At 36.6% G+C, this 27,773-nt stretch overlaps 1 protein-coding gene across 10 annotated transcripts in view; it reads left to right on the top strand.

Annotated features, from left to right (window-relative positions):
- SEL1L (SEL1L, ERAD E3 ligase adaptor subunit) overlaps positions 1-27,410 on the top strand; it is a 37,347-nt gene extending 9,937 nt beyond the window's left edge. For 2 of the 10 annotated variants that reach the window (XM_026088882.1, XM_026088878.1), the window contains 18 exons: positions 1,531-1,698; positions 2,316-2,421; positions 4,155-4,317; positions 6,114-6,167; positions 6,248-6,307; positions 6,944-7,025; positions 7,307-7,461; positions 8,247-8,303; positions 9,329-9,397; positions 10,673-10,750; positions 11,909-11,971; positions 12,727-12,814; positions 13,086-13,234; positions 14,127-14,292; positions 16,656-16,730; positions 18,125-18,297; positions 21,908-22,036; positions 23,401-27,410. In XM_026088882.1, coding sequence (XP_025944667.1) covers positions 1,531-1,698; positions 2,316-2,421; positions 4,155-4,317; positions 6,114-6,167; positions 6,248-6,307; positions 6,944-7,025; positions 7,307-7,461; positions 8,247-8,303; positions 9,329-9,397; positions 10,673-10,750; positions 11,909-11,971; positions 12,727-12,814; positions 13,086-13,234; positions 14,127-14,292; positions 16,656-16,730; positions 18,125-18,297; positions 21,908-22,036; positions 23,401-23,604 — 2,039 coding nt within the window. In that variant the 3' untranslated portion in view covers positions 23,605-27,410. Of the gene's footprint in view, positions 1-1,530; positions 1,699-2,315; positions 2,422-4,154; positions 4,318-6,113; positions 6,168-6,247; positions 6,308-6,943; positions 7,026-7,306; positions 7,462-8,246; positions 8,304-9,328; positions 9,398-10,455; positions 10,541-10,672; positions 10,751-11,886; positions 11,972-12,004; positions 12,699-12,726; positions 12,815-13,085; positions 13,235-14,126; positions 14,293-16,655; positions 16,731-18,124; positions 18,298-21,907; positions 22,037-23,400 lie in introns of those variants that run through there. The other 8 variants (XM_026088880.1, XM_026088879.1, XM_026088881.1 and 5 more) reach the window with 8 other exon arrangements.
- The last annotated feature ends 363 nt before the right edge of the window (positions 27,411-27,773 follow it).

Here is a 27,773-nt window from a genome sequence, read left to right as displayed (position 1 = left end):
TTGTAATTGTATGTGGAGGGGGAAAAAGCATTATGGCTGAAATTAGAATTAAAAAAGGCAAGGGGGAGGACTTGGGAGGAATAATTTATAATGTTAGTGTACAGCTAACTCTCATGCAGAGCATCCTCTAAATTCTTACACTACAAGAGACAAGGAGCTAGACAATACAGGTAAAATTCCAAGTTCTCAGTAGTATTAATATCCTGGACCTGGGTTTTGTTCAAATGACAGTGATAAGAGGTTTCATCTTAATTGTAGTTTACATGTACTCTTAGTATGACTTTGTGCATTGCCCCATGTTTAATAGTTGTCTAAAACTGTTCCAGGCTAATTGCATTTAGTCACATTATTTTTGATTGTGGTTTCTGAAAAATTGCTTTTTCCTCATGTATTAAGAGCTTAATTGGGAGGAGCAGGGGAATATGGGTCAAGGAATCAAATTATGAAGAACAATTTGTGAGCAAGCTTAACTAGTTCTGAAGGTATTTCCTTATGCATCAGAAAGACTGAAGCATAGCTTCTTAGCCTTGAGGAGACTCAAAAAAACCACTCACTGCTGTCACACAATTTCAAAATTAGTATGGTCTATAGGCCTTGCAAATATAGTCTCTAAGGGGGAAAAAAAACTATCATTTTAATTACAAGAATTAGGAACTTTAACTTGAAAAAACATTATCAATCAAGCCATGCAATGGCTTCACAAATAGTTTCAGCTTCATTTGAAAACAACTGTTGGATTTAGCATAGTTAGTGAAAGGCCTTTACAAAAGCTAATGGAAATATTTTCATTTTCAAAAAAAGATAATTCTACTACCTTTCAAAAAAGGTATAGTTAAATATCATTGCAGTATTGGAAATGTTCAAGTTCTGATGCAGGAGAAATGATAAATCTAGCTGCTTGATTTAATTTTCAGTGCAACCTAAATATATTGCCTAAGTGAAATAGTTTTCAATATAAGTTTATGCAGCAATATAAACTTATTTGACTTGAAGTGATTTCAGTCAAAATTTTCCTTACCTTATGTCTCCTAATAATATACTCCTTGCTGATATTCAAGTACTTTCAGTAGTGCAAATGTCAATGTGAGTGGTTTTGTTACATGATTACATTTGGGGATAAAAAGAGTTCATGAGATGAAATGTACTTGGTAGGTWGTCTTTTGCATGTGAAAGGGAGTGTAGAGAAGAGAAAGTGAAAGGAAGGACAGTTTATCTCGATAGTAAACGTATAACTGAGATTTGCCTTTTCCAGTCTAACCAAAAAGATTTCCTTTGTTTAGAATTAAGGAATATAAGAAGCCTCACACCTGTTTCATTTCCTATATAAAAATAAGAATTATATTTATTTTTCTAAGCAGCACTTTAAAATGTTTTTTCAGTTTCATAAACTAGAAATTTTACTGAAAAATAGTTGAAATGAAGGTCTTAGAAATTGAAAGACCAGCATACCAGTGCTTTCTTGTATGTAGTGGATGGATTTAATTTGTGAATTAAAGGAGAGCAGTCTTATTCCTGGGTATATATTTTCAGTTTTGACAGCTATTGGAGGCACTGCAGATGGTGAACCTTGCCACTTCCCCTTTTTGTTTCTGGAGAAGGAGTATGCAGAGTGTACTGCAGATGGGAGGGAAGATGGCAGGCTTTGGTGTGCAACAACCTATGATTACAAGAAGGATCAAAAGTGGGGCTTCTGTGAAAGTAAGTAATCAGATAGCTTTGTACATGTCTAAGGAATGTTTACTTCAGTTAGTGTTTTCAGTCCTCTGAATGCTCTTTATTTCAGGGTCTAGAAGTCCTGGTCATGTATTAAGGACCACTTTACGCTATGGCATGCAAGTAACTATAAAAGCAAAGTTCTCATGATGGTGGTAATGGAAAAGATTAGAACATAATGCAGATGCCACTATTTGGGAAATCTTGCAATGGAGGCATCTATTAAACTCCTACTTTCTGAGTCTGTAGAAATATAGCAATTTGACAATGTTTCCCACTATACTCACTTGTTACACAAATGCAACCCTTTTCTAGGAAACATCTTGCTGAAGGGGGGAGTTTTCTTCCTTCCACAGTTTACTTTGGAGCAATGAAAGGAGAGACAGCAAACTCTCACATGAGGGAGATCAAATGAGAAGATATTGTCTACAAAGATATCCAACAGCTGTTTCAGACAACTTTTTGCTGTCATTTGTGCTGTTTATTGATCTTTAGAAATGTTTTTCTGGCTATATTTTGCACTTATATTTGCCCAATAGGAATTTTGAGAGAATAGCCTGAAGCTGTGTAATTGGAGCTCTTAACGTACTTTCTTTTTTCAGCTGAAGAGCAGTCTAATAAGAGAAGACAGATGCAAGAAGCTGAGGATGTTTATCAGACTGGAATGAAAATCCTTAATGAGAGCAGTAAAAAGGCTCAGAAGAAAGAGTAAGTCTATTGCTTCCATCCCCGCAAGAGAACGACGACATGGTTTGTCAATTTGGCTTAACTAAGAGATGTTTTTTTGCAGTTTTTCATGATGTTTCTGGGACTTAGCATCAAGTTATGCAATGACGGTGCTGAAAATAGTAATTTGGGGGCATTCAGAAAAACAAATTTATGCTTGCTTTCATATGAATCAACAAAAGTTTTGTATAAGATTGATTTCAGGAGTTCCAACAGTACGTAGTGTGGCTCCAAATGTTGACTTAATGCAAACTGGTGCAGTTATCTAGCTGTGAGGTATATGTAGCAGCTGCCCAGAAAAAACTAAGAATGTGGTACCAGGTAATTGATATATAAATGTCACTGTTTTTCTTAAGTCCTCTTACAAATGTTTCTTACATTCCTGTTCTCAGTCTGCTTCAAAGATTAAGTGGAAAAGATTAGCATTTCTTATCCTGCTTTGTTTTTGTTCCTGTTTTCTGATATTCTCAGTCACCATAAAAATAGTACTAAACTTGCTCCAAATTGCCCAAATTGTTGTAATTACAACTGCAGTAATTAGTATTGTATGAGGTAGAAGGATAGTGCTTGAAAGAAGAAACCAAAAAGAATAGAAAGAATAAAGTGCATGTTCTGTGCATTCTGGTTTGTTTACTTTCTACTCTCTAATATCTCCAATTATTGATTAAATAGTTGTAAGCTTACTGTTGTAAGTTAACAGTTGACTGTGATTACATTACTATACTTACGTTAAATTTGTCAGTGGAGATAAGGAAGCATTTTCCTACCTTATGTATCAGGGAAACTGAAGCACAGCTAGAGGTTATCCATCACACCTCGGCAAAGACAAAGGGAGCCACTGTTAGAACCCAGCCTAGTATTTTTTTTGTATACAGCGATCTAGGAATTTTTAAAAAGTCTTAAGTCTAAGTTCTCTTGAACGCCTTACGCTTTCTTAGAAGACAAAATCACATGAGGAAGCAGATTTGCTTCAGCCTGCCCTGAAGAGAGGGATAAGGAAGAGAAAAGTCTGAGAATAGAAAGCAACAGTGGTAAAGAAATTTTGGTATGCTGTCAAAGGTCCATGACAAATCAAGCTTAAAGCATACTTAACAGTACTGTGTTACAATGTATAAGGATACGATTTTTAAAATTGCTGTTGAAGCTGACAACAGTAAAACTAGTTTGGAGAGCTTCTGTAAGTTCTATGGCTGAAACAGGTGTTTCCAGGGAGCTGTCTCATAGTTAATGCGACTGTTTCATCACAAAATCATATGCACAGTTGTCTTGGACCCAGTATTCAGTGTTTTCATCTGAATGATTTTATACTAAATCAAAGATTCAGCAGTCATTTTCAGGCTTATCTATCATGTTCTATGAAACCTTTAGAGCAGTGATCCTACTAGATACATAATACAGGACTCAAAATTATTGCTACAAAAATGTGATAATTTGACTTTGTAAACTCTTAGTAAATCTTATAGAGGAGAAAAAGCATATTGCTTTTGCATATGTAATAGACAAAGCAGTTTCATGTTCACTCTATTAGGTGAATCCTATGAGTTATTGAATAGCATAGACATTTTACATCTGGAACACATGACTGTAGGTATGTGGTAGATATGTAGAAGGTAGCTGCTAAAACACAGGAGCAGAACACCTTCCCAGTATCTTTAGTTTATGAATAGGATCTGCTTCTTTGGTTAAAGGTGACTAGCGAACTTTTTTCCTTTAAGAGCGTATCAGTATCTTCTGAAAGCAGCTGACATGAATCACACCAAGGCAATGGAGAAAGTGTCTTATGCTTTGTTGTTTGGTGACTACCTGAAGCAAAACGTCCAGTCATCGAAGGAACTATTTGAAAAACTAACAGAAGGTGGCTCTCCTAAAGGACAAATGGTATGTATGTCCTTAAGTTCTGCAGAAGCTTGTCTTCAGCCAGGTCAATTTTATAGATTATTGCCTCTAGATCAGGGTGAGAACAGTAAATGCATGAACTTGCCTTTCTTTTTGGCTGTATCTGCTCCCTGGTTAAATATGACAGCAGGTAGGCTGCTTATTAATTTTGGTTGAAAATTTAATGTGAAACATTTGGTTCAGGCTCTGATTCAGAAAATGTTTTAAGTTACTAATGCTTGAGCATTCCTACACCTGACTACTCATTGCCTTTACATTTTTTTAATTGCATTTCCTTGATTTGGTTCACAGATGGTCCCCCAGATGATGTGCTAGCTTTATTGAGGGTGCAGGAACAAATAGCAAAAACTGGGTAGAGGAACTATCTAGTTTTGTGTACTTAGTAAATACATGTGGAAACACAAGATAAATTACATTTAAATGGAAACAGGTGTTTTCTTTGAGTCTTAAAAATATTAAACTACCGGTAATACAGTGTAGTGTTTTTGTCGCCTAATTTCTTGTCTGTTGTATGACTAACTAGATTGGATGTATAAATCAAAACCAGATAAATACAGGTGACTCCAGCCAACAAATCCTCTCTGAGTCTCTGCATTACATCTTCTGTGGTTTGTATGGAATTTCAGATACTATGGCTTTAATTGTATCTAATATAGAGATATATTCAAGTTTATAACTCAGGAGATGATAAACTCCTAGGGAATCCTGGCATCTCTTAGTGGAATGGAACTCCTTTTGTCCCTGTGTCTTTGAACATTATAGAATTGTTCATATGTGATTTCAAAAATGGGTATTTGATACCTCAATATCTGCATATATTGTTTAGCTGTATTATTATTATTTATTATTATTTATTATTTTGGAAGTGTCAACTTTTCTAGGAGTTATCCAGCTTCCTTTAATTCTCTGATTTCCAAGTCTCATGCTGTTCCCTGCTTAATGTTGGAGCGCTGATTTTCATTAGAAAGCAGGAACACGTGCTTTCTATAAAGGTGTTATAGCTCAAAAAAGACTTAGTTTTATTGGTCTAAAATTCATTGCTGTTTGCATGAGGTCTCCTTTTGCACTTTCCAAATTGCTTAGGATAGTCTTAGGATGTTGTGCATTTTAGATGCTTTTTTATATACTGTATCTTCTGTTCTAGTTTCTCTTTCGAGCCATGCAGCTATAACAGGTGCTATAGATAGAGCAGTATTTATGTAAATAATAAGAATAAAAATAACTTCTGAAAAAACCTCTGCCAAACAGCTCTTGGCATTCTAACTACTTATAAATATAGTCATAAATGCAGCTAATCTGCAGCTGAACAGGCCATGCAAAAGGGTAATTCATAGGATCTGTTAGACGGTAAATTAAGCAGTAAAACTGCTCTAGAGAAGGTGGTGTTCCTGTGTCCTTACACTGGCATATGAGGTAAATAAGATACATACATGACCTGACAGATGTTGCTAATCTTCACTTGAGGTGTCTTTAAACTGGGATATTTTTAATGGTCAGAACCGTTGGATCTGCAGTTACACAGGAAAGTAGTTGGTGCATCCTCATGTTCAGTCTACCAGACTGAATTCTGGCAAGGCATACTTACGGTAGTGTCCTAGGTGATGAATAATTTAGATACTTTATATTCTAAAAAGGGCAGGGAAGGGCATAGATATAGAAGTTACCAAAGTGGAGTTAAAGCTTTTAGCTGTTATGACTTTTTTATATGTACGTATTCCAGGCAAAATCCTAGGTTTTTCAAAGGATGTGCTGACTAACTTTTATTTTTTTATTTCTAGGCTCTTGGATTTCTTTATGCATCTGGTCTAGGAGTCAATTCTAGTCAAGCTAAGGTAACTTACAAGTCTTTTGTATGTGCTCTCATATTTTATCATGTAGGCAAATGTTAAATAACCAATGGTTTTGTTTTAAGGCCCTGGTCTATTACACTTTTGGAGCTTTAGGAGGAAATCTGATAGCACATATGATTTTGGTAAGTAACATTTCATAGTGAATTTCAATCTTACACATAGAACTTTTTTCTCCTCTTAAATTTTTAACATAAGATTTGCATTCCAATGGTTTTATTCATATGAATACACTTTCAAAGTGTTAGATCAACATGCATGTGATGGGTGGATGATAGAATCTTCCCTGTTGTTCACTGTTAACTTAAGGAAAAGTCTCCTCACTTAGCTATGTATAAACATGGATTTAAATGGACTAAATTTGTATTTCTTTTGACTTAAAACAGAAGCATCAGACTTTTAGTTGTTAGAGGCTGATAAGAACTGAAAGCCAGACATCTTTATTGAAGGTTCTGTTTTATTTGGCATTGAGATTTAAGACAGTGTGACACGTATAAGTAGAAGGGCCTTCAGGTTTTCCCCCATAAGTATCAGTCTGTTCGTTCGCTTTTGCCTGAGTAATGTGAAGTATATAGGCTTTTGTTAATGTTTAATGGTATCAACTAGTTGCTTTTAATGCAGATAGAATGTCCTTGTGGCCTTCATTTTGTCTGTCTTGTCAAATCTTGCTCAAATCATGTTACTGTGAAAAACAGTTTGTAACCTGGCAGGTAATATGTTAGAACACCAGGCAGTCCCATATTTTTATACTTTCTTTCTAGGGTTACCGGTATTGGGCTGGGATAGGAGTCCTTCAGAGTTGTGAATCTGCTCTCACTCACTACCGACTTGTAGCTAATCATGGTAAAACTCTTCACTAGACTTGTGTTCTTGAATGATGTAGAAATACATAAACTTCTGCTATTAAACAATTTAGCTGTCTGGTGCTGAATCATATGTTAAGTTTTAATGCCTTTAATTTTTTTTTAATTCATTTAATGCCTTTAATTCTTAAAGATTGCCAAAATAATTCATTCTATCTGTGAGTAACAGTTGGAAGCTCTGCAGAGATCTGTTTGCTAAGTTGCGGTGTAATATTTGTATTGAACAAAGCTGCCTGAAACTTTCCTTCATCTGTTCTGCAGTTGCTAGTGACATTTCTTTGACTGGTGGTACAGTGGTTCAGCGAATTCGCTTAGCAGATGAAGTAGAAAATCCAGGAATGGCGAGTGGAATGCTGGAAGAAGACTTGATCCAATATTACCAATTTTTAGCAGAGAAGGGAGATGTACAAGCACAGGTAAAATCAGGGTTCACCTGATGGGGTGGAGAAGTCTTTAGGAATTATAGGAACAGCTTTATGAAATATCTAAAGACCTTAGAGCTTTAGTTTTCTCTTCCTACTAAATCAAACTGACTGCTAGATCTAGTCAAATATTTCCTGTTTCTTTTTTTACGAGAAGGGACTTGTATTTCAGTGGGTTTTAAGTAGAACTTGAAGAGAAAATAAAGGGTTTTTTTGTGGCAAACAAGTGCAAAAAGTTACAACTTTCATATTTTGGGAAAGAGCATCTTGGCATTCATTAAAAACAAGCTAGACCAGTTTAAGGATAGCTTTGGATGTTGTGGTGGAAGCCTTGATCAAAAGAACTGACCCTGCCAGGGGACCTCAATTTCTCATTGCTTGTGTTTTACCTGGCTTTGTGCATGCTGCAAGTGGGACCTCTTGAACACACAGCCCAGAAGGAGAGGAAGAGACTAATATGGGCCATAAGCAAATTGTCACAATTCAACTTGGTCAGATGCGATTTAAGAATTGGGTAGGCAGGATACAATTGGACAATCATTATTTTATACCTAGGACAGTCACTAGCTTATCTGGGATAAATTTCTACTTAATTTTAGACTGATATGAAAAATAGGACTGTATTGTAGCTATTGAAGCAAATCTGTGCCTTCATACTTTGTGGCATCTTTGACTCTATGATCTGTCCCTGTGGATATAAATTGCTCACTGGTATCTGTATTTCTAGAAAAATAAACTCCCCAGGGAAAAGTGACTTTCAATTTAAACTTAATTTTTAGGTTGGCCTTGGACAGTTGCACTTACATGGAGGACGAGGAGTAGAGCAAAATCACCAGGTACCCCTTCAGTATATCACTGACTCATGTTCCACTTGCAGGGGGCAGGGGAGGGGCATTTGAAGAACCATACACTAGCTAAGACCACAATGAAGCAGACTTATGTTTAAGGAGGATTGCAGTGTATTTGGTATGACTTCAGCATTCCTTGAATGAAACTTAAATATCTGTGTACTTTTCTGATTAGTACATGGAACAGATTTTCCTTCTTATGCAATTAGTTTAAGACCAATTGTCTTAGAAATGGTTAAGTCAAAAGCAAAAATCAAATATTCATCAAGTAGTATTTGAAACTGGCTTTGCTTTTTTGCATGTGTAGTAAGATCTACCTGATGCACTGTGCACGCATTAAAAATTATATTCTAGGTCATGTGATTTGCATGAATATTGTGCTTCCATAGCCAAAACAGTGTGACTTTCAATACTATGGATATTAAGTGGTCATAGAAAATAAAATTTCTGCTGATGTAAGCCAACCTAGCTACTGTTAAAGAAGTTACAGTAATTAATCTTTTCTTAAAGCCTGTGTTGAAAAAAATGAGGAGCTGAGGATGTGTGGTCCTGAGGATTATTTCAGACTTGGCTACCAGGAATTTAATGGCCATCACCTTAAAATACCTTAAAAATGACTGCTGTATAAGGGTTCAGAGATCCTAAGTTGTCAGGCTGGCCGTATCCAAGCTCCATGTAAAATCCAGATAGAAACATCCAGATGTCCATTTTTCTGTAGAGTTTGAAGGAACAATGAGGAAGTAAGTTTCACCTGTGCAGCTTGTGCAGAGTAGCAGCTATATATTTTTTTCTCTGCCTTTTGGAATACTGTCAAGAGTTTACTGCTCACTATTAAGGTTATATGGGAAACCCTGTGTTACATACCTTAAATTGGGTAGGATTGATAACTCTTGTCTATTCCCAGTGCAATGTGGTAGTTTGGCAAACTGTCTACTCATCTATGTTCTTTTTGCAAGAAAAGGTACCCAAATCATACGTCAAGGTTGCTAAAATACCTGTTTTCCTCCTTACAGCGAGCATTTGAGTACTTCAGTCAAGCAGCTAATGCTGGAAACTCTCATGCCATGGCCTTTCTAGGAAAGGTAAGATAAGAGCACTCTCAAAAGTAGGAAAATTGGCAGTATTTCAGTGGAAAATAATAGATAACTTCCTACTTTCTGATCTCAACAGATCTTGAACTTGGATGGTGGAAGATAAGTTCTTGGTTTTGCTAGTGTTTTATATTGTCTTGCAAGATCTGAGCATCATAGTCTATCATGCTTCTACTTGCTCCTCGCCCTTAGGAAGATTTGTTTTGAAACAGTGCCTGCCCTAGATTTAAAGAAATGAAATGGTTAAATATCTTAATGCCCTGTTTCTATGGTAGAGCTCAAAATTCAGATTTGGCCACCACACATTTCCATGCAATGTATGGGGAAAAACTAGGTTTCTCAGAATTTTGTCTAGTGGGAAATGGTAAATGCAGGAAGAAATGGGAAACCCAAATTCTTACCCTATCTAGAAAGATGAGGCATCTGAGTCAGTTGCCAATAGCTCTGCAGCTACTCCAAAACCTGAATCTGTCGGCAAGATGGACCATTATATCAGTTTTCTTGTCTTCGATAAAAACAGGGCATAAATCTGTTACTGGCAAACTGCTATTTGTCATGTTACAGTTTTACTACTTAAAGGTATTTAGGCTACTTGCCTGAGAGCTGGATTGTAGGCTGTCTTCACCTTTTGGGGAATCAGATCCTTACTATTAAATTTGAGTACCCTCTAAGATTAGGCTGCGGTAAGGAGCAGCTCATAGCTCTTCTCTTTGCTGTCTCTGCACTAGGGGAAGTACAATTCATGTGCTTAGGGCATGAGAGAACACAGTGTGCTGGTCAAGGCACTGGCTTTGCCATGAGAAATTGCAGGTTCCTGCTTTCTGTATTGCTTGCATATTTTATATGTAATGAATGCTGAATGATGTTAGGAACAGGGTCCAGTATCCAACTTTTGCTTTGTTTTCAAAAAGTATTTTAACTGCTAATATAGTCTGGCTTCCACTGATATCATGGGACAGTCTGCCTGGTTGTGTTCTTCGCTGCACACAGGTACAAGCTGAACAAATGTGAAGGATGTTGTCACCCAACCTTTTTAATTTTATGGGCAGATCATTCTTCATTGCAAAGGTAAACCCTCAGAATCTGAAGTTTGCAGCACAGAGACGTGTTTCCTGCTTCTGGACAAATTCTATGGTGATTATTCTATACTAGAATAAGAATAGGGCTAATAGTGTAATAGATTTCCTGATATGTGAAGTTAAAGTGCTTCATGACCTCTACCCTAAATTGACTTATTCAGTTGTTAATAATGCCTGCTTCTTTCAGATGTACTCAGAAGGAAGTGATGTTGTACCTCAGAGCAATGAAACAGCTCTTCAGTATTTCAAGAAGGCTGCTGATATGGTATGAATATCCATAAGCTAGAAATACTTGCAGCATATGCACTAAAATAGTTGGTTAGCTCAGGCTTGCTGCAGATTCCTTTGTGGGCTTTGCACATGCACCTACCTCTAACTTCCAGGCCAGGTTAGCCCATAATTAAATCCTGTTTGTCTAGGATGTCTGAAATTGCCTCCAGTTGTGGTCATAGTGCTTCATGAAACTGCATATCACAAGGAGTCTAACTCATGAATGCAGGCATAAGTATGAAATACTGTCCACTTAAATTTCCTCTGCAATTTTGTTAATTTTCATTACTCCTAAATTGCCCTGCCATGGTGATGTAAGATGCACTGATACTGTGTTAGTTTGTCTCTGTTTTGTAGTCAGGGAGTAGAAAATGTTTTTGTTCTCATACCTCTTATCTAACTGGAGTATTTGTTCTTTGGGTGTTATCCCTCCTTTCTTCCACCTTTCCCCTATGGTAGCATTTGTAGAGTTAAAGCATAAGTAGTCCTCGAGGAAAGATGGTGAGCATGTGAAATGGTAAATGGAGTTTTGAAGGGACTGTTGTTAGAAGATACTGTCTTCATGCTTTCTGCATTCCATGATTAGATTGCTGCTCTTACACCTCTTTGCCTTGAGTAAGGATCTCTCCATTTGCTGACTTCATATGTTCAGCAAAATTTTCTGGTGTGCATCATTGCCTGCCTTGGTATTGAAGGGATACCATAATATTTACTGCTGCAGAGGCACTGGTCAGTAATGCAGCCTGCAGGACAGTCTCATCTGCCCTGAATTTAAGACAGATTCTCAGAGCTGTCTTAGTTGTTTTGGGAGCTTCTGTAACATCCAGAACACATCAAACTTGGCAAAACTGAAGACAAAATAAGTATTAATGCCTCAGCCTTTCCAGATTTTTGCATCCTATGCAACATTTTGAAAATGTACAGTAATTATAACTGCTGTTGTATGCTGCTTTCCCATTCAAAACAGCTGTGTAGTTACTGAATAAGAACTACCAATTGCTCTTTTCTGCCTAAATAACTATTACTTAATAGGAGCAATGATACAAAACAATTCTATCTTAATTGCTTTAGTGATGTTAAAGAGGTACTAAATTGGACACACATAGCTATAGGTTTTGCCTTTCTTTCCAGAAATGTTCTCCTGTGTTTTCAGGGTAATCCAGTTGGACAGAGTGGATTAGGAATGGCTTACCTATACGGAAGAGGTGTTCCAGTGGTAAGCTTTTGACAGTCATCTTTCTAATCATAGGTGATTGTGTAACTTGTCAACAAATGCCCTCTCTGGAGGAAAGTACTGTAGAAGACTTATTTGAGAAGACTTCTACTACATTTAAAAGTATGAAACACATATACTGAGTTCCTTCTAACAATTTTGAAAGTGTGGCTGAAGCTATTAAGGTAGAGCAAAATGAATTCTCAGCAATAGGTTTAAACTTAGCTTTTATTTTCTTGTGAAATAAGACAAAAATCTGAAACGTTCCAATTTTGTGTCTCTTTCGATACAAGCAAGAAAATTGGAGGAAAGCTTGGAAACTTTAGTTCATTCGCCCTGTTTTTCCCCACATGAAGGGTTTCTTTATCAGATGCTTTGTATTTAGCTATGCAAACAGTTATTCAGAAAGTTGAAATAACTGAAAGTTGAGGAAAAAAGTTATAGCTCTTTGTTCTTAAAACAGAACAGGGCATCCACTGCCCAATGGCCATGCCAATGCTATGCTAAGCATAACAAGTCATAGCAATGCTGTATGTGGATGCCAGCTTTCAGATAGGCTGCAATGATACTAGCATTTTCTAAGTCTGTTTCATTTTCTGTTTCTGAACTAAGACCTGGCATATTTTCACAATAGAACATCTTGCTGCAATTCTTCTATAATACAGAAGGTCTGTCCACACACATGTGCACATGCTCTTTCTTTACTTAAGTAGTGGTGTATTGCAAGGCTCTAATGACTGGACCCAATATTCCTACAGAACTATGAGCTAGCGCTGAAGTATTTCCAGAAGGCTGCAGAGCAGGGATGGGTTGACGGACAACTTCAGCTAGGTTCCATGTATTACAGTAAGTGACATCAAAATGATTGCTTGCCAGGACTTTAAACATCTGCCCTTTCACTAACTGTTCACTAGGTGGCATTACAAGAGTAGACATACTTCTACTTGACTGCATGTAAAGTGGTGTTACTGTATTGCATTCATTTTTGGGTTTTTTTCCTAATATTTGCATAATGTTACCTTTCATTAAAAAATTTTAAAGAATAAGTGCATACTGTATTTCATGCAGCTCTCCCTTTTAGGAGGAAAGAATAGCATTGACTTATTCTTTCTTTTAGATGGTATTGGAGTCAAGAGGGACTATAAACAAGCTTTGAAATACTTTAATTTGGCCTCCCAGGGTGGCCACATCCTGGCTTTTTACAATCTGGCTCAGATGCATGCTACTGGCACTGGAGTGATGCGATCCTGTCATACTGCTGTTGAGGTAAGGGCATCTCTTTATAAAGGTCAAATAAATGCTAACTTCCAAAGGCTGGGTAAAATGTCAGCTTGTATAGACTTTTTTTTAGCAAAAATACATTGGTCACTGTAGAATCAAGGCTATCATTAGGAAAAGTAATATTATCAAACTCATTTGTATTTCATGAGGAAAAATCTTTAAATTCTATGGTACTCTGATATAGCAAGCTAGTAATTTTGTTTTCAAAACTTGGAAGAAAAATCAAAGTAATATAAAGCAAAGTATCGTTATTTTGAGTACTGAATTCTTCATTTAGACATGGTTTCAAGCATAACACTTGAACTGACAGAGTAAGCTTCTGAAAAGCTAATCTTAAGTATAGTTCTGCGTAAGCATCTGAATCTTGTGGATTCAAAGAACTAGATTTATGAAAATACAAGCAATTGGAGTCTTACAAATGCATTTTGAAAAAAGACATGAGAACCCATAGTGGTGTAACTGCCACTTTCCCATATAATTTGTCTTGGATGCTTTTGTATTCTGAAAGCATCTAGTCTGCAAAATTTGCAGAGGCACTGACTTCAGGATAGAAATTGTTGGTTTCTAGAAGTTTTATTTGACAAACTTTTAAGCCTTTCCCTGTATAGACAATGCATTTGGCTGTTGGAGGGCCTTGTGAGGGGGAAGAAGGATTAGTTTTGTTTTTGCCATTATTGATGCAGTGTATCCATGAAGATTTTCTATCACTTGGCATGTATTGCTTTTGCTTAGGAAGCTGTGTTGTAAGCACTGAGGTTCTCTATCTAGTTTTCCCTTTGAAATCTTAAATACCTTGAACAACTATTAAAGGTGTACCTCCTACAAAATCTAAATTTCTGAACTTCATGACAACCATTCTGTTTTTTTTCCTCTGCAGTTGTTTAAGAATGTATGCGAGCGAGGCCGTTGGTCTGAAAGACTTATGACTGCCTACAACAGCTATAAAGATGGCGATTCAAATTCTGCTGTGGTTCAGTATCTTCTTTTAGCAGAACAAGGCTATGAAGTTGCACAAAGCAACGCTGCTTTCATACTTGATCAGAGTAAGGACTCCAGTATTAAAATATTTAAATAGCTTAATATCAATATTTAAATAGCTTTTGTAAGCTAGTACTTTTAAGTGAGGCTTTTGTCCCTCTTCTTGCTCCTTACACTGGAAAGCAGTCAGTTTTCTCTTTACCTCTAAGGATAACATTCTGGCTTAAAAGATAGCATATATTTAAATTCTCACTTCTGGGATTCAAAAAATGTTGAATAGTGAGAGAATGCTTTAGATGTCTGCACAGTGCTGAAGTTTCTCTTCCCAGGCTTTCTAAACACAGTTTTCACATTTTTATTTTAAATCAATAAAGTAGGGAATAACAGTTTTACTTTTGTTCTGTGCTATGTGCACAAGCTTCACTTTCCTTTGTTCTGTATTTTGTCATGGCTTTTCTCAGTGCGTTTTTTTTTTAAACTTGTTCTACATTTGAAACAAAGAGCCAGGCAGTTGGTTCTGTTAGACTTGGAAAAACTTCTCATTCTCTTTCATTGAAACTAAGCAGCTAGATTTAAAGTGTGTTAAAGTTCAGAGTTGTAGGGAAACAGTGGAAGTACAAATAAATCTTTTCCTGAAACTACAGAAGACAGTATTTTAAATTGTCTGGATCTCCGATTTAGTGACTTAGAGCTTTGTTTCTTAATATAAAAATCAAATATTGGTGTCCAATAGGCTAATCTAATATCTTAGTTTCTAATTAATGTTTTTCCAAGGTGCTTTAGTGACTCTTATTTAGACAAGCTACAGCAGGGACATCACTCTTTGCTGTGAGGGCATTCCTGCAGAGAAATTTAGCATCTTCTCTGGCTTCAAGTTTCAGTTATCATTACTCTGATATGTCTATATCTCCACTGGAGATTAGTTTAAAACTTTTTATACTATATTTTTAAAAATAATTTTAGATCAGTTTAAAACTATTTTAAAACTATATGTTGTATAGAAAGTGTATGTTAACTGTAGATAGTATAGCCAAAGCCATATTTACACTAAAAATGAAAAGTTATAAATCTTTTCAGCTGTCTGATCTCTCTGTTTCAGCAACCTTCAACTTACAACACAAACAAGTAAAACAAGTTCCATTCTGAAGTAGCTGTAACACTGCTGTATAAAACATGCAGTCTGTCTGGTTAAGAATTTTAAGCCATCATTTTATTTGACTAGTCTGGCTTTCTAGATGGCCAGACCAGAGTGTGTACCTTAGCACTTGTATCTGGGTGCACCTTTGTCAGAGCCTGACCTTTTGTACTCTTGAGAATTGCATCTTCTGGCATTCCTCAAGAATGCTTCAGAATCTCCTGGAGTAGGAAAGGGTAAGATACTTGTAAGATTACATCAGTTCTTAAAGAAGCGAGACTATCTTAAGAAGGCATTTTTAGTACTTAGCTTTATGATCCATTAATTTTTTCACAATTAAAATACTGAAAAATCTAACCCCTGTAAACATAGGGGCTATATACTACTCAACCCTCTGTTAATAAAAAATTCTTTTTATTCAAAATAATCAAGAGGTTCAAGTTCTGTTACATCATACTTAATTTCTGATCTACTAGAAGGAACAGTTTAGACATATTTTTCTACGCAGTAAGACAAGTAGCATGTTAGCATTTTTATATGAAGTAACTCAAGCTTTTAAAGGGCGGAGAGGTCTGGGCACTCACAAGCATGGGATGGACACAAAGACATTGCTTGCTAGTGCAGTTTTCTGAAGAAAATTAGTTGAGGGATGGGTTCTTTTTGATTTTAAGTGTTAATGATTTTTGATGTCTGCACTTATAGGCTAGTGGACTGTGTATGGAGACTCTAAAGGAACTTAAGTGTAAATACTTTCTGGAGCTCTGTAACAAAGTAAACATCTACAAAACAGTGCTTCTTGGTGCTTGTTCAGGTTATGCAGGTGAATCTTAAAGGCCTTTATCGGAAGGTTAAAGTCCTTGCTGAATATAACATACTGAATCTACAGAAGGAGCTATAGTGCTTACCGTAGAAATTGGAAGGCGAAAATGTGTATATAAATCACTTGCACCTTCCTGATCAAGGCACTGAACTGGCCATCAGTGTAAATCCTAGTAAGGTAACAGCCAGTGTAAAGGCTGCTCTAAATTACTCAATCTAGAAATATTTCAGGGGAAGGAGTGCAATGATGTAATTTGCTGTTCATAGCCTGATGTGGGCCAGAGAGACAGAAAAGATGTAAATGAAGGTTTTGTTAGTTTCAGACAGGCTGAATCTTGTTTCTGCTGTAGCACAGATTAAGTTTTAATTCATTTTAGCAGATTGTGAATATAAACAGATTTTTTTGATGTGGCCTTCTGGTGACTTCTGTGTACATACTGTGTTCATTCTTAACTGAATTATTTTCTTCTCTAGAAGAAGCTAGCATAGTAGGAGAAAACGAAACCTATCCTCGAGCCTTGCTTCACTGGAATAGAGCAGCTTCTCAAGGTAGGTCTCCTGTCTGATGCTTGCTAGCTAGGCTGGAGTGTACCCAGTAATAGATGCCATCTATTTATTGTTACTAATCTTGTAGATTTTTTTCTTGTCTTGGAATAAGATCTAGTCTCCCAGAACAGTATATTTTCTTGTATCCAGCTGACATGTAGTTTGGCTAAGCAGAGTCTACTCTTAATCCTTAAGCAGCATGTGAGCAAGTTTTCACACTGCAAACTAGACAAAATATTTAAGTGACTACCGCATCTACCTGTCCATGTCTTGTTCAGTCCCCTTTGTTGTGGATAGTAATTCCCAGAATTATACATACTCTGCAGTCTTCAAGTTTTCATAAACTAAAGTCTATATTATACTCCACAATTCCAATTAAACTGTTTAGCAGAGCCACTAATGTTTGATTTCATGTTTTTTTATGAAACAGGGAAGGGGAGGAAGCTTATCTGTTTCTTTTCAGCATTAGTTATATTCTTGATAGGTTAGCTGCCATTCTTCATTCCACTGGTAGTTATAATGCAGTTAATGCAGTTATAATTGCAGTATACTTGCAATTCTGAGGCATTGAAGAATAAAAGGAAGCACAAATGTGTAGATCTGGTGTATATACATTGTTTCTCTTGCTATTCCATAGGGAGTTATAGAATAGTATTGAACAATATTATGATGAATGTATATTGAAACTGACTTTTCTAAGAATAGATCCACTCTGAAAAGTGGCTGTATATACCCTTTAGGATTTTGGTTCTTGTGATCAATTAAGAAATAGTTTCCTACTCAAAGCAAGCAAGGCTCAGGGATCAAGAATGCAGCCTTGATGTGCAATGAACTAGAGTTTATGCATTGGTGTATATGACCCTATCATAAAATAAGCAAAGCTAAACTTCATTGTTAAACATCTATGTGAAGTCACTTTCACACAGGTGCATGCATCTACATCAATGTCTATCTATTAGCTGTTTATTGAGCAAGTATATCATGCAAATGGAGCCTAAGGGTTTGTCCAAAAGTCTGTAGAACTACAGTGTTGTCTTCTACAAGAAAGTAAAGGATGGTTAAGTATTCAAAAGTAGGAACGCTGCGAAGATTGCTGGGATTATGTGACCCTTCTCTTTATCACTTTTCTGGAAAAATAGAAAACAATTGGGTTTTGGTTATCTAAACCCAATTATTTCTGGAAAAGCTGTTTACATGGGGGAGGAAAAAGGAACTGGTATGTGCAAACTGGAAAGGAATACCAAGGAACTGGTCTGTGCAAACTGGAAAGGAATACTTTTTTCAGAAGTCCTTCTTAAAGCATTTTCCTGTGAAATTAGACTTTGCATCTCTGGGTTTTGAGGGGGGGGTGTTTGTTTTTTGTTTTTCTGGTTTTTGTACTCTTTCTTGATTTATAGGGTATACTGTTGCAAGAATTAAACTTGGAGACTACCATTTTTATGGTTTTGGCACTGATGTTGATTATGAAACTGCATTTATTCACTATCGACTGGCATCAGAGCAGCAGCACAGTGCCCAGGCAATGTTTAATCTGGGTTACATGCATGAGAAGGGACTGGGCATCAAGCAGGTGAGTAAGCTGTAGACTGATGGTGTGGTTTACTGAAATAAAAGGATATTTATTAATGCTAGACAAAGGCCCTAACCAGTATTGAGTTTTGGGTACTATATAAATACTTAACAGAAATTAGCATCTCTGTGTTCTCCAGGAGCAGATGGATAAGTATATCTACTTCACACTTCTGTATATGAAGAAATGAAGCATAGACAGGGAAAAAAATTAATTGTCCAGAATTGTGAAGACTGGCAAAAAAACTCAGGCTTAAAATATCCTTGAGTGATACTTTCAAGGCTCTGAAGTATAACAGAATGAATGCAGATCAATTCCAGAGTCAAAGTATTTTAGCACAAGGTTGTTCTTATTCTCTGAAACTTAAGTTAATGTTTTCTACATTGTGATGTTTTGAAAACACCTTAGCTCTGTGCATCTTTAAGTGACAAACCAGATGCACTAATGACAATGTGATTGTTAGCTATGTTTTTTCAAATTAGGTTAGTCTGCGATTTGCTTTACAAACTACATTCCCTAAAATAAGGCAGTATATCTGGTTGCCTTAGGAAACTTAATTCTTGGACAGCAATGAACAATAAGATTTGTAGAATCCTGTAAACCCTGTGTATCATCCTCTTGTATGTATCAAAATAATGTCATTTGTATTTGCATGCTAATTTTGAGCAGCCTACATCACCTTAATGATTAATCCATACAATTAATGAATGAGTTTAGTAATATCTTTTGGGTTACCTGGCACTGTAAGGAACAGTTTCATTTTCCTTCTTTTCAATGAGCCTCAACACTTGGCTTTGTGTAGGTACGCATCTCTATTCTTTTGGTCTATTAAAAGACCATTTTTTCTTGGCAAAAAGTCAGAACAGTATAGGGCAGGTCTTAGGCCTATATTGTTACTGTGGCAGCAGCAAGCAATCAACATTTGAAAACTGCTTAATGACCTAGCTGCAGAGGTGGCAGTACAGTGTGCAAGCAGCATTATTTCTCAGCCTATCTTCAAATTTTATTTAGAACTGTTTTCTTTGTAAAACTGAGTCCTCAAAGCTAGGAAGCTTGCAGTTGGGTCTATACCTACTTCAGACTTTTAACTAAAAACAGTTTAGCCAGTTTTTCTGAAAATGAGGCTGCAGCTGAAGGTAACAGTGCTAAAGTTAGGAGTTCTTTTTTAAAAATCTAAGTTCATGCTTTTGAGCACAGACTACAAGAGTGTTCCTTTTGCTTCTGCCTTGGAAACGAGCCAAATTAGAGTCACTAATAAATACTTGGAAAATGTTGTTACATCATGCTCAGGTTAACTGCCAAGAACTTGAGAAGAGTGAGTCATGATGCTGTCATTTGCACTGAGCATTCTCCAACCTGAAGTGGAGATGGCTGCACCTAGACATCTGAAATGAGTGCAGGAGGGCTCTCATGTTCTCTCAGATAAGCAAAAGCAGCCTTGCTTTATCTAGCTGAATAATGCTTTTATATAGATCCATTACAGAAGGAAGAGCTGGACTGCATGGGAAATGGAGACATTTAATAGGGATGCAGGAGGCAGGCACTCAAAAGTCTAGGCAAGGAAATTCAGTGTATGAAACCAGTCTACAAATTCTGGATATGTAATTTCTTTGCTTGCTGAGTCCAGAAAGACTAGGACTGTAAGATGAGAGAGAACGGAGATTCTTACTGACTAGATAAGACTAAAATGAGGCAATGAAGTTGGATACTCTGGAAAAGACAAAGATTGAATTTTGAGTGAAGCAAAAGAATATTTGCCTTTCCTTTCCTAGAATGGAAACTACTGAATTTTGAGTATCTCTGAAAATAACTGACAGTTGAAGTAATGCTTCTTCATGTAGCAGATGATGGCTACCACTGAAGTCTGTTCTTCCACCAGAGATCTGTGGAAGGGACATAAAGTATAGTACTATGGTATCCAGCAAATTGGGGATTTACAGTATTGAAGAAAGGGTTGTATGCTCTTCTGTTCTCTCCCTACCTATGTCTACATCATAAAATTGCAAGCAATCCCAAATTAGAGAAAATGATCAATAAGGTGGCCTGCACAACTTCAATTCAGGTCACTGTTTATCCTGAATAATCCTGGACAACTACAATATTCCTTACTGTTGTCCCCATACAGGCTTTGCCTTATTCAGTATTTACTTATTGAGTAAATGTTTTTTCTTGTTACATATAGGATTCCATGTCTAATTTAATATACATAGGAGTTTTTTTAGTTCCATGCCAAATATTAAGCCCCTTCAGAAATTTCACACATGTAAACTGTTATACACTTGCTTTTCATGGACTTAATATGTAGTCCAACTCCTGAGTCTGTGTTATCACAGAATGAATGTTGTTTCCATATATGAACAGCCTGTTCAAAATAATTTAACTTTTTCATAGACATCTAAGACTTGGCATGGTACTTCAGTTCTTCATGTGTATTAAAGTTCATGAGTTTCAGTTCTCGCTCGTCTATCAAGTGAGAATGAAGAATATGTAAGCAGAACAATGCATGCTAATTAGAAATGAAAATGAGCTATGATTAGAATCTGCTTCTGTGTTAACACAGTACAAGGGAGATAAGCAGCTATTTAAAACAGTTCCTTCAAAAGGCAACTTCCCAGGCTCAAGGAGTATTCACAGTTGTTCTATTGAACTAAAATGCTGAAGTATGGGAGCTAGCTGATATACATGAATGTGTATCTTTTCATATTGTTATCTTCACTTGCTATGACACTAAGCTTTGCTATATCAGCAAACAAAATGATGAAGGTATTCCACAATTAGGATAAAATTCTAAAATTAGCATGTTTCATGAAGTTCTGGAGTTTTCTCTTATTTTAAGTATCTGACTGTGAGCACTTAGAGGTAAGTCTTATGCTATTCTCCACATCAGTCCAAATGAGAACATAGGCAACTTGTATCTAAATGTCCTAACTTTGCAGCGTGTGCATGAAGCAGAGCCAAAAAAAGGAAAGCTAAACTTTTTAACTACATGTATCATCTGTTCTTCTCACTACAGTCACCTTCTTATCCTAATTCTACAGCAGAGAACACTAATACAAGCTCATCCTAAAGTTGCTAACTATTTGTACTCATGCTTTTGCCAAGCTGCCCTCACTAATGCAAGTTATGTCAATTTGGGTAAGGATTATACCTAATTTGGGAGTATGTGCAGAAATGGTTAGAAATTGCAGGCTCTATGCAACAGGCATACTATAGTATAACTGGGAGGAGAAGCTAGTATGTCCTCCTGCATGTCTTCTGTTTTCTCAGGCTTTTGTTTAGTGTGGCATTGGAGATGTAGTGTGATTACTATCTAAATTTGTACTTTATAGTTTGCAGTGCATGGCTTGACTATATTAATACTAGTCTCTTTATGGTCTTCAATTTCAGTATCAGCTAGGATAGCTTCATCTTCAGATAAAAGGTTTCCTTTACTTTTCAAAGATCAGCATCCCTCAGAGAGAAAAAGGGGGAAGTCTTATTAAATATTTTTTGTTAATTCAACCAACAAGTCCTATTTCTAAGTGACAGTATAAAATAGAAAAAGCTCTCGGTTTTATGGTGACCTTTTCTGTTTCTTTCAAATTTGAGTTTTATATCTTCTTAACCATAGGATATTCACCTTGCAAAACGATTCTATGATATGGCCGCTGAAGCAAGCCCAGATGCTCAGGTTCCTGTCTTCCTAGCACTTTGCAAGCTTGGAGTGATTTACTCCTTGCAGTATGTACGAGAAATCAATGTAAGTAATGCAGAATTAAAAAGAAAAACAACAAAGAATGTGTTCACAACTCAATTCATTTAAAAATAGAAATCTTCTTTGAGCCTTCTGAAAACTTGGGATAGATGGCTTTTGCACTGTCTCAAGAAAATTACTGAAAGCACAATCCTTCTTACTTATTTTTGCTATTGTATGAAACTGCAATGTGCCCAGCCAACACTCTTGCGCTATTTTTCCCTTAGAGAATTTCCCTAACCTGTTTGACTGTTCTTATCCATGAGCACCTGTTATCATCTGTTAAACAGATGATTCAAATGACATGATCATTGTTTAAGAAAAAAGAAATGCTTTTTTGTAGCCCTAATTTTATGCTGTCTGTAACAATCCCCCTTGAGTCCAGTGTGATTTCTGTAAAGAGATTACATGTATTAGACTAGCTACTGTTCAGTTTGTGCTGAATGATGGCACTGAAATACTTGGCTAAATTTTTAGGTGACTTCTCTCCATGTAGTGTCTGAAATGATCAATATTCTGATATCTTACTGTCTTTTGGATTACTTGATGAATTCAAATGGTAGGGAAGTTATTCCTACTTACAGCAAACTAGACTTTAGCAATCCAGCTAAGATTGACCACACTCAGTAGTCTAGGACTAGGGTTTTTCTGGAGTGGACAATCAAAATATTCTAAACCAATCGAGCAAATATCCATGTATGCTAACAGAACCTATTATGCAGAACATTGATATTCCAAGTTTCAAGTGTGCAAATGCAGACAAATTGACAATGTCTCTGCATAGGAAGGTCAGTGTGCATCAACTGTGCATTGACTAATGTCTAAGCAAATTAGAGTACAATGTAAAAGCAGTTCAGTCAAAATTAACAGTAAGTCACTTTGGCTGATAATTTGCCTGTGCCTTATCTACATGATTCTCAGTATTTGTCTACACAGACATCCTGGGGTTTAATGTTCTGTTGTTCACTGGCATCTGTTGATGGCTTCCACTTTGGCTGGACTGATTAGTTTGCTGTTTCTGTGTATTTGGTATTTGCTCCTCTTTCTTCAAGACAACTAGTATTGTTACATATCCCATTCAGATTTAAATTATCTGTGTTCTTTAATGCTACATATCTGAAAGTCACAAAGCTATGTAGCAAGGAGCTCTGTCTTTAAAATAGCTCATCTTCCAGAGTGTGGCTCATATGGATTTTTAATTCCTGGAAATTAAGGATGTCACTGAGGAGACTACTACTTTTCAGAGTGGAAAAGAGCTACTCAAGTCTTAAAATTGGTACTTGTACATGAAAAATTAAGTCAAGTTTAAAATCAAAGTAACTTCTCATTCTTGCTCTTTAACATGATCATGTGGACTTCTTGTTTCTTAGATCAGGGAAGTATTCTCACATATTGACATGGACCAGCTGCTGGGGCCTGAGTGGGATCTTTACCTTATGACCATCATCGCCTTGCTTCTGGGGACAGTTATAGCTTACAGACAAAGGCAACACCAGGCAATTCCCAGACCAGTAGGACTGCGGCCAGCTGTGCCTCAACAGGAACCACCACCAGAGCATCAACCACCACAATAGCAACATGAACCTCAATGAAAGAACTGGATTTTTCCAACAGGAATGATTTTCATTGTGATTTAGGACTTTCGATTAACGGTCCCTCCCCCAAAAAGAAGCACAAAGAAGTGTAAAAAAAAAAAAAAAAAAAAAGTCTGAAAGCTGCTTAGAATGATGCCTTTTTTTCAGGGATAAGAAACTTCTTTTGAAACTGATTTGAATGTTATTTCAGTGCCAATGGAATAACACTATGGCTTTTTTCATGGAAGCACAAGTGTGCTACTACAAAAATGTTGCCTGCTGTATCTAGTTCTTCTTTATTCAAAGTCCTTTTCATCTCCTAGAGAGAGCAGAAGACTAGTGTTAGAAGGTTTTGCCTGCCTGATAGCAGCTGACCTATTTAAAAAAAATAAAAATCTTATGGCCAATTTAAGTCCCAGAAGCTGAAAATATTCTAAGTCAAAGATTAGGGCAATATGTACTTATGTTCAGATCTACATCCGAAGTATCCCAAGTATTCCTACAGTTCTTATTTTATTTCTTAGTATTTCTTACACTTTGGTCTTTTATGCTGTCTTGGATGGTTTAACATGGTTTATTTATAAAATCTGTAAAACTACGCCAGCAAACAAGTCGCTCTGCCTTTGTGCTTTTGTTGCAAATATTTTCCTACATTAATTTTAGTGTAGACAGTTGTCAGCAGTCAGTATGTAGCCCAAGGGTTGGGACAGATTGGGTCCCTAAGGCTAGTCAGTTGAAAACTATACACACAGTGCCCAGCCTTTCTAAAACTTCTGGAGCTTGTGTGTAACTTGCAATCCTCCTTGAAATTAGGACAAGTTGGTAGTGTTCCTAAATAGCTGAACCTTGCATTTATAGAGAGGCTGAGTCTAGATTGCAGAAATTGCCAGTATTAGCGTGAACATTGAAGAAAGGACACAGGCAGAAGTCTTCTCAGTGAGTCAGCTTACTTTTTTGTTTCTAGAGGTAGAAGTCTTGAGTATAATTTAAGTCCTGTAAGTGACCTGCACTGCAAGATGTTCGTGTGGCTGAAATGGATGTGGTATCTTATTCATGCACCTGTTTTCTGCCCAAGTAGCAAACTCTCTACAAAGGGGCATGGACTTATGCCAGTAATGGTAAAGTGTGGCTGACTGGTTTAAAAAAAAAAAAAAAAATCACAGCAGTGCTCTGGCTGTGGCCTACCTCTCTTGTCCTTGACATATACTGGAGGGCCAGAATGACATTCCTGAATGGCTATGCCATCTGAGGATCCCTTGTAACCAGAAAATCCAAAGAGACAGGAGACTAATTGTCTGTGGCCTCTTGATATATCACCAGGTCAGTGCAGAGGCCTTCTAATGGGAGTAAAGAAATCACCTGTGGATTGATGTTTTTTAGACTGCAATAAGAGTCTTGACTTAGTAACTATTTTTCATTGAACTACAGTTTGGGGGGGTGGGGGAGAATAGCTTTGTGGGGCAAGAAATACAGATGTTTCTGTTCAATAACAGTTAAATATTTGTTTCTGTATTAGCATTAAACCCTCTGAATATGCTGTCTTAAAGCAGAATGAAATATGGGGATGTCTTACCTGCTTTCTGACAAAATCTGTTGCGTTTAAAGAGTTACAGGCTTCCTTTCATGCACAAGCTTTTTTTCCAGTGGATTGGCAGCAACATATCAATATGCTGTAGAACTGAGATGTCTGTATGGTTTTATACTTAATGCATTTATAAGGAGACCATTGCACAATATAGCTGTAGTTTGGGAACAAGGATAAGAAATCCACTCTTTTGGAAACCGAAATGTCATCAGTGACTAGTATTAAAATGTAGGTAGAGCTTCTCAGTACTTCAAAGTGCTTATGCTGGTTATGTACAGACAAATCTTTCATTTTAGTTTAGAGGGATGCAGCATGTGATAGAGGAATGTCGTGTTTCAGTCCCAATCATCATTAGGAAATGGAACAGTATTGAGCTTAAATATAGTGTCTAAAATGTACAGCACTCTCCAGCTGCATTTCTAAGATATCTGTGACTTCTGAACACTTCCTCTGAAGTATTTTTACCTCTGTCACTAATAGTTCTTTTTAGCTCAGCATGAATAAATTAATTGTATGGAGGCTGTTTTCCAGTTAGCTACCATTGGTTCATTGGTATTGGTCTCTTAGGATGTTTAACAATTTTGTTACAACTTTCTTAATCTTAAAGTTGTTTTTCTTGTGTTTAATCTACTATAACTAAATTCTAAAAACTCTATCCTACTTGCATGAGAATCTCTCATCATTGCTGCTATGTGAGAGTCTTATAGCTGACTTTTCACTGAACTGTTGCATTTTACATTCAAGAAATCAGCAAAAAAAATTGAAGATCAGCAAGTTGTTTCATTTTAAAGAACTGCTTTTTGAAGAAGCAATAAGGAAGTCCTGCTCTTTCCCTTCCCACCAAATTGCTACCACTTAACTTTTTCAGATGACATTCATTTGAATGAAGTGTGGTAGTAGTAGAAAGGTACTTACCATGAGTAATAGCAAGTTCACTCAGGGATTAAAGAAGTGAATACATTTTCTAAATCTGTCTAGAACATCACTTAAGTTTTTCTGACAATCCCTTGCTAGTCTATTTGAAACTTGCATTTTGAGGGAAGCATATGTAACTTACTAGCAATGTTTCTTGTGTTGTGCACTCAGTTTATCAAACAGCTTTTTTTCCCTATGGGAGCTGGGTGGTTCAGTTTACTGGAGTGAAGTACTCTTCCCTTCTAGTAGTGTACACATTGTCTTACACTTTATATGCAGGAGTAGTTTCAAGGGGAAACTACTTAAGGGATGCCTTCCTAGGAATGTGCAGTGTGATTTGAATGGAAGAATTGTATTCTTTGTTGGTAGTAATATAGGCCAGAGCCTGCCTGTTTGACCTTCCTAAACACATCCTCTTCTCTCCCTGCATGGCAAATGGAACGAGAGCAGTAACTGTTGTCAGTAGGAGTTCTGCATGTAGAAAAATGGTGGAAAGATGAAAATTTGAGGGGAAAACATTGTTCAGCATCTCAAATTAATAAACACATCAGTTGTTCTTGCAGTTTGAAAAATAACATTGAACTGTTGTGAAAACAGGATTCTAGTTCTTCCCTCTGGTGCAATTTGACCCAGAGCTTAGTCTGTTAATACTTTTCCTTGCTTTATATTGTCCATCATAGGACAATGTAATGGAAGGTAGAGCCTTTGATTATAAATAACCCAATGAGATTCTTGAGACAATTTTACTTGCTTTTTAGTTGTCTTCTGTAAGGCATCAGCTGTTCTTTGACTAATTTGCAAGAATAACATGCTTTACAGATTTTTTTTTTCTTCTCTTTGGGGAAGAATATTAAAACATGGCTGTGAAAGGACTTTCAAGACTATGCATTATCTAGTTTCCACCTATTATATGCTAGGTTCAGCCTATAAAAGGATTATTACAGGGGATTACACTCATCTTTGCAAGTTGCTTCCTTTTTAGATAGGCAACAAACTGAAATTCTATTTTTGTTTCAGAGAATATTGAACTAAGAAGATTTAGTTTGATTTGAGAACTACTGCAAATGCATATGGCAAATAGGTATTATTGGGGGGAACCCTTTGTTTTTATCAGCTGCAGTTCTTAAAAGGGTATTGTAGGAGTTTTGTATATTTTGTATTTAAAAAAAATCAGTATAAAGGCTGGTCAAATGTAATATAATTGTGTAAACAAATTCTGTTAATAGAAAGATGTACAGATTCATTTTGTACTGTATCTTTAATCTTGTGAAATAAAGATACCACGTGTGTGGTTACCCTCAGTGTTCACAGTGGCTATGATACAAGGATGTCAATTGTTAATCCTGTATACTGATATATACCACTACCAAATGCATCTCTTTATATGAGGATACTCACATTTCTTTCAGTCCTGTTCCTCTCAAAAATCAATCTTTAATTTAAGAGGGGTGCAGCAGAAGCACATTTCTGGATTATATTTTCTGCACTGCTAGAGACTTACTATAGTTTTTTTCAGTATATACATCTGTACTGTTTATGGCAGACATGGAACTGCTGTGTGATTTGAGAAGTGGGCAGTAGCTTTAGGCTTACTATTGCATCTTTAAGACTAAGGCACAGATAATCCAATGAGTAGAAGTAGATACTGGGGGACGGGGTACTCCAAGCT

The sequence above is a fragment of the Apteryx rowi genome, unplaced genomic scaffold (genome assembly GCF_003343035.1).
Source record: "Apteryx rowi isolate R43461 unplaced genomic scaffold, aptRow1 scaffold_793, whole genome shotgun sequence".
Lineage (NCBI taxonomy): Eukaryota > Metazoa > Chordata > Aves > Apterygiformes > Apterygidae > Apteryx > Apteryx rowi.
This window is presented reverse-complemented; position numbering and strand designations above follow the sequence as displayed.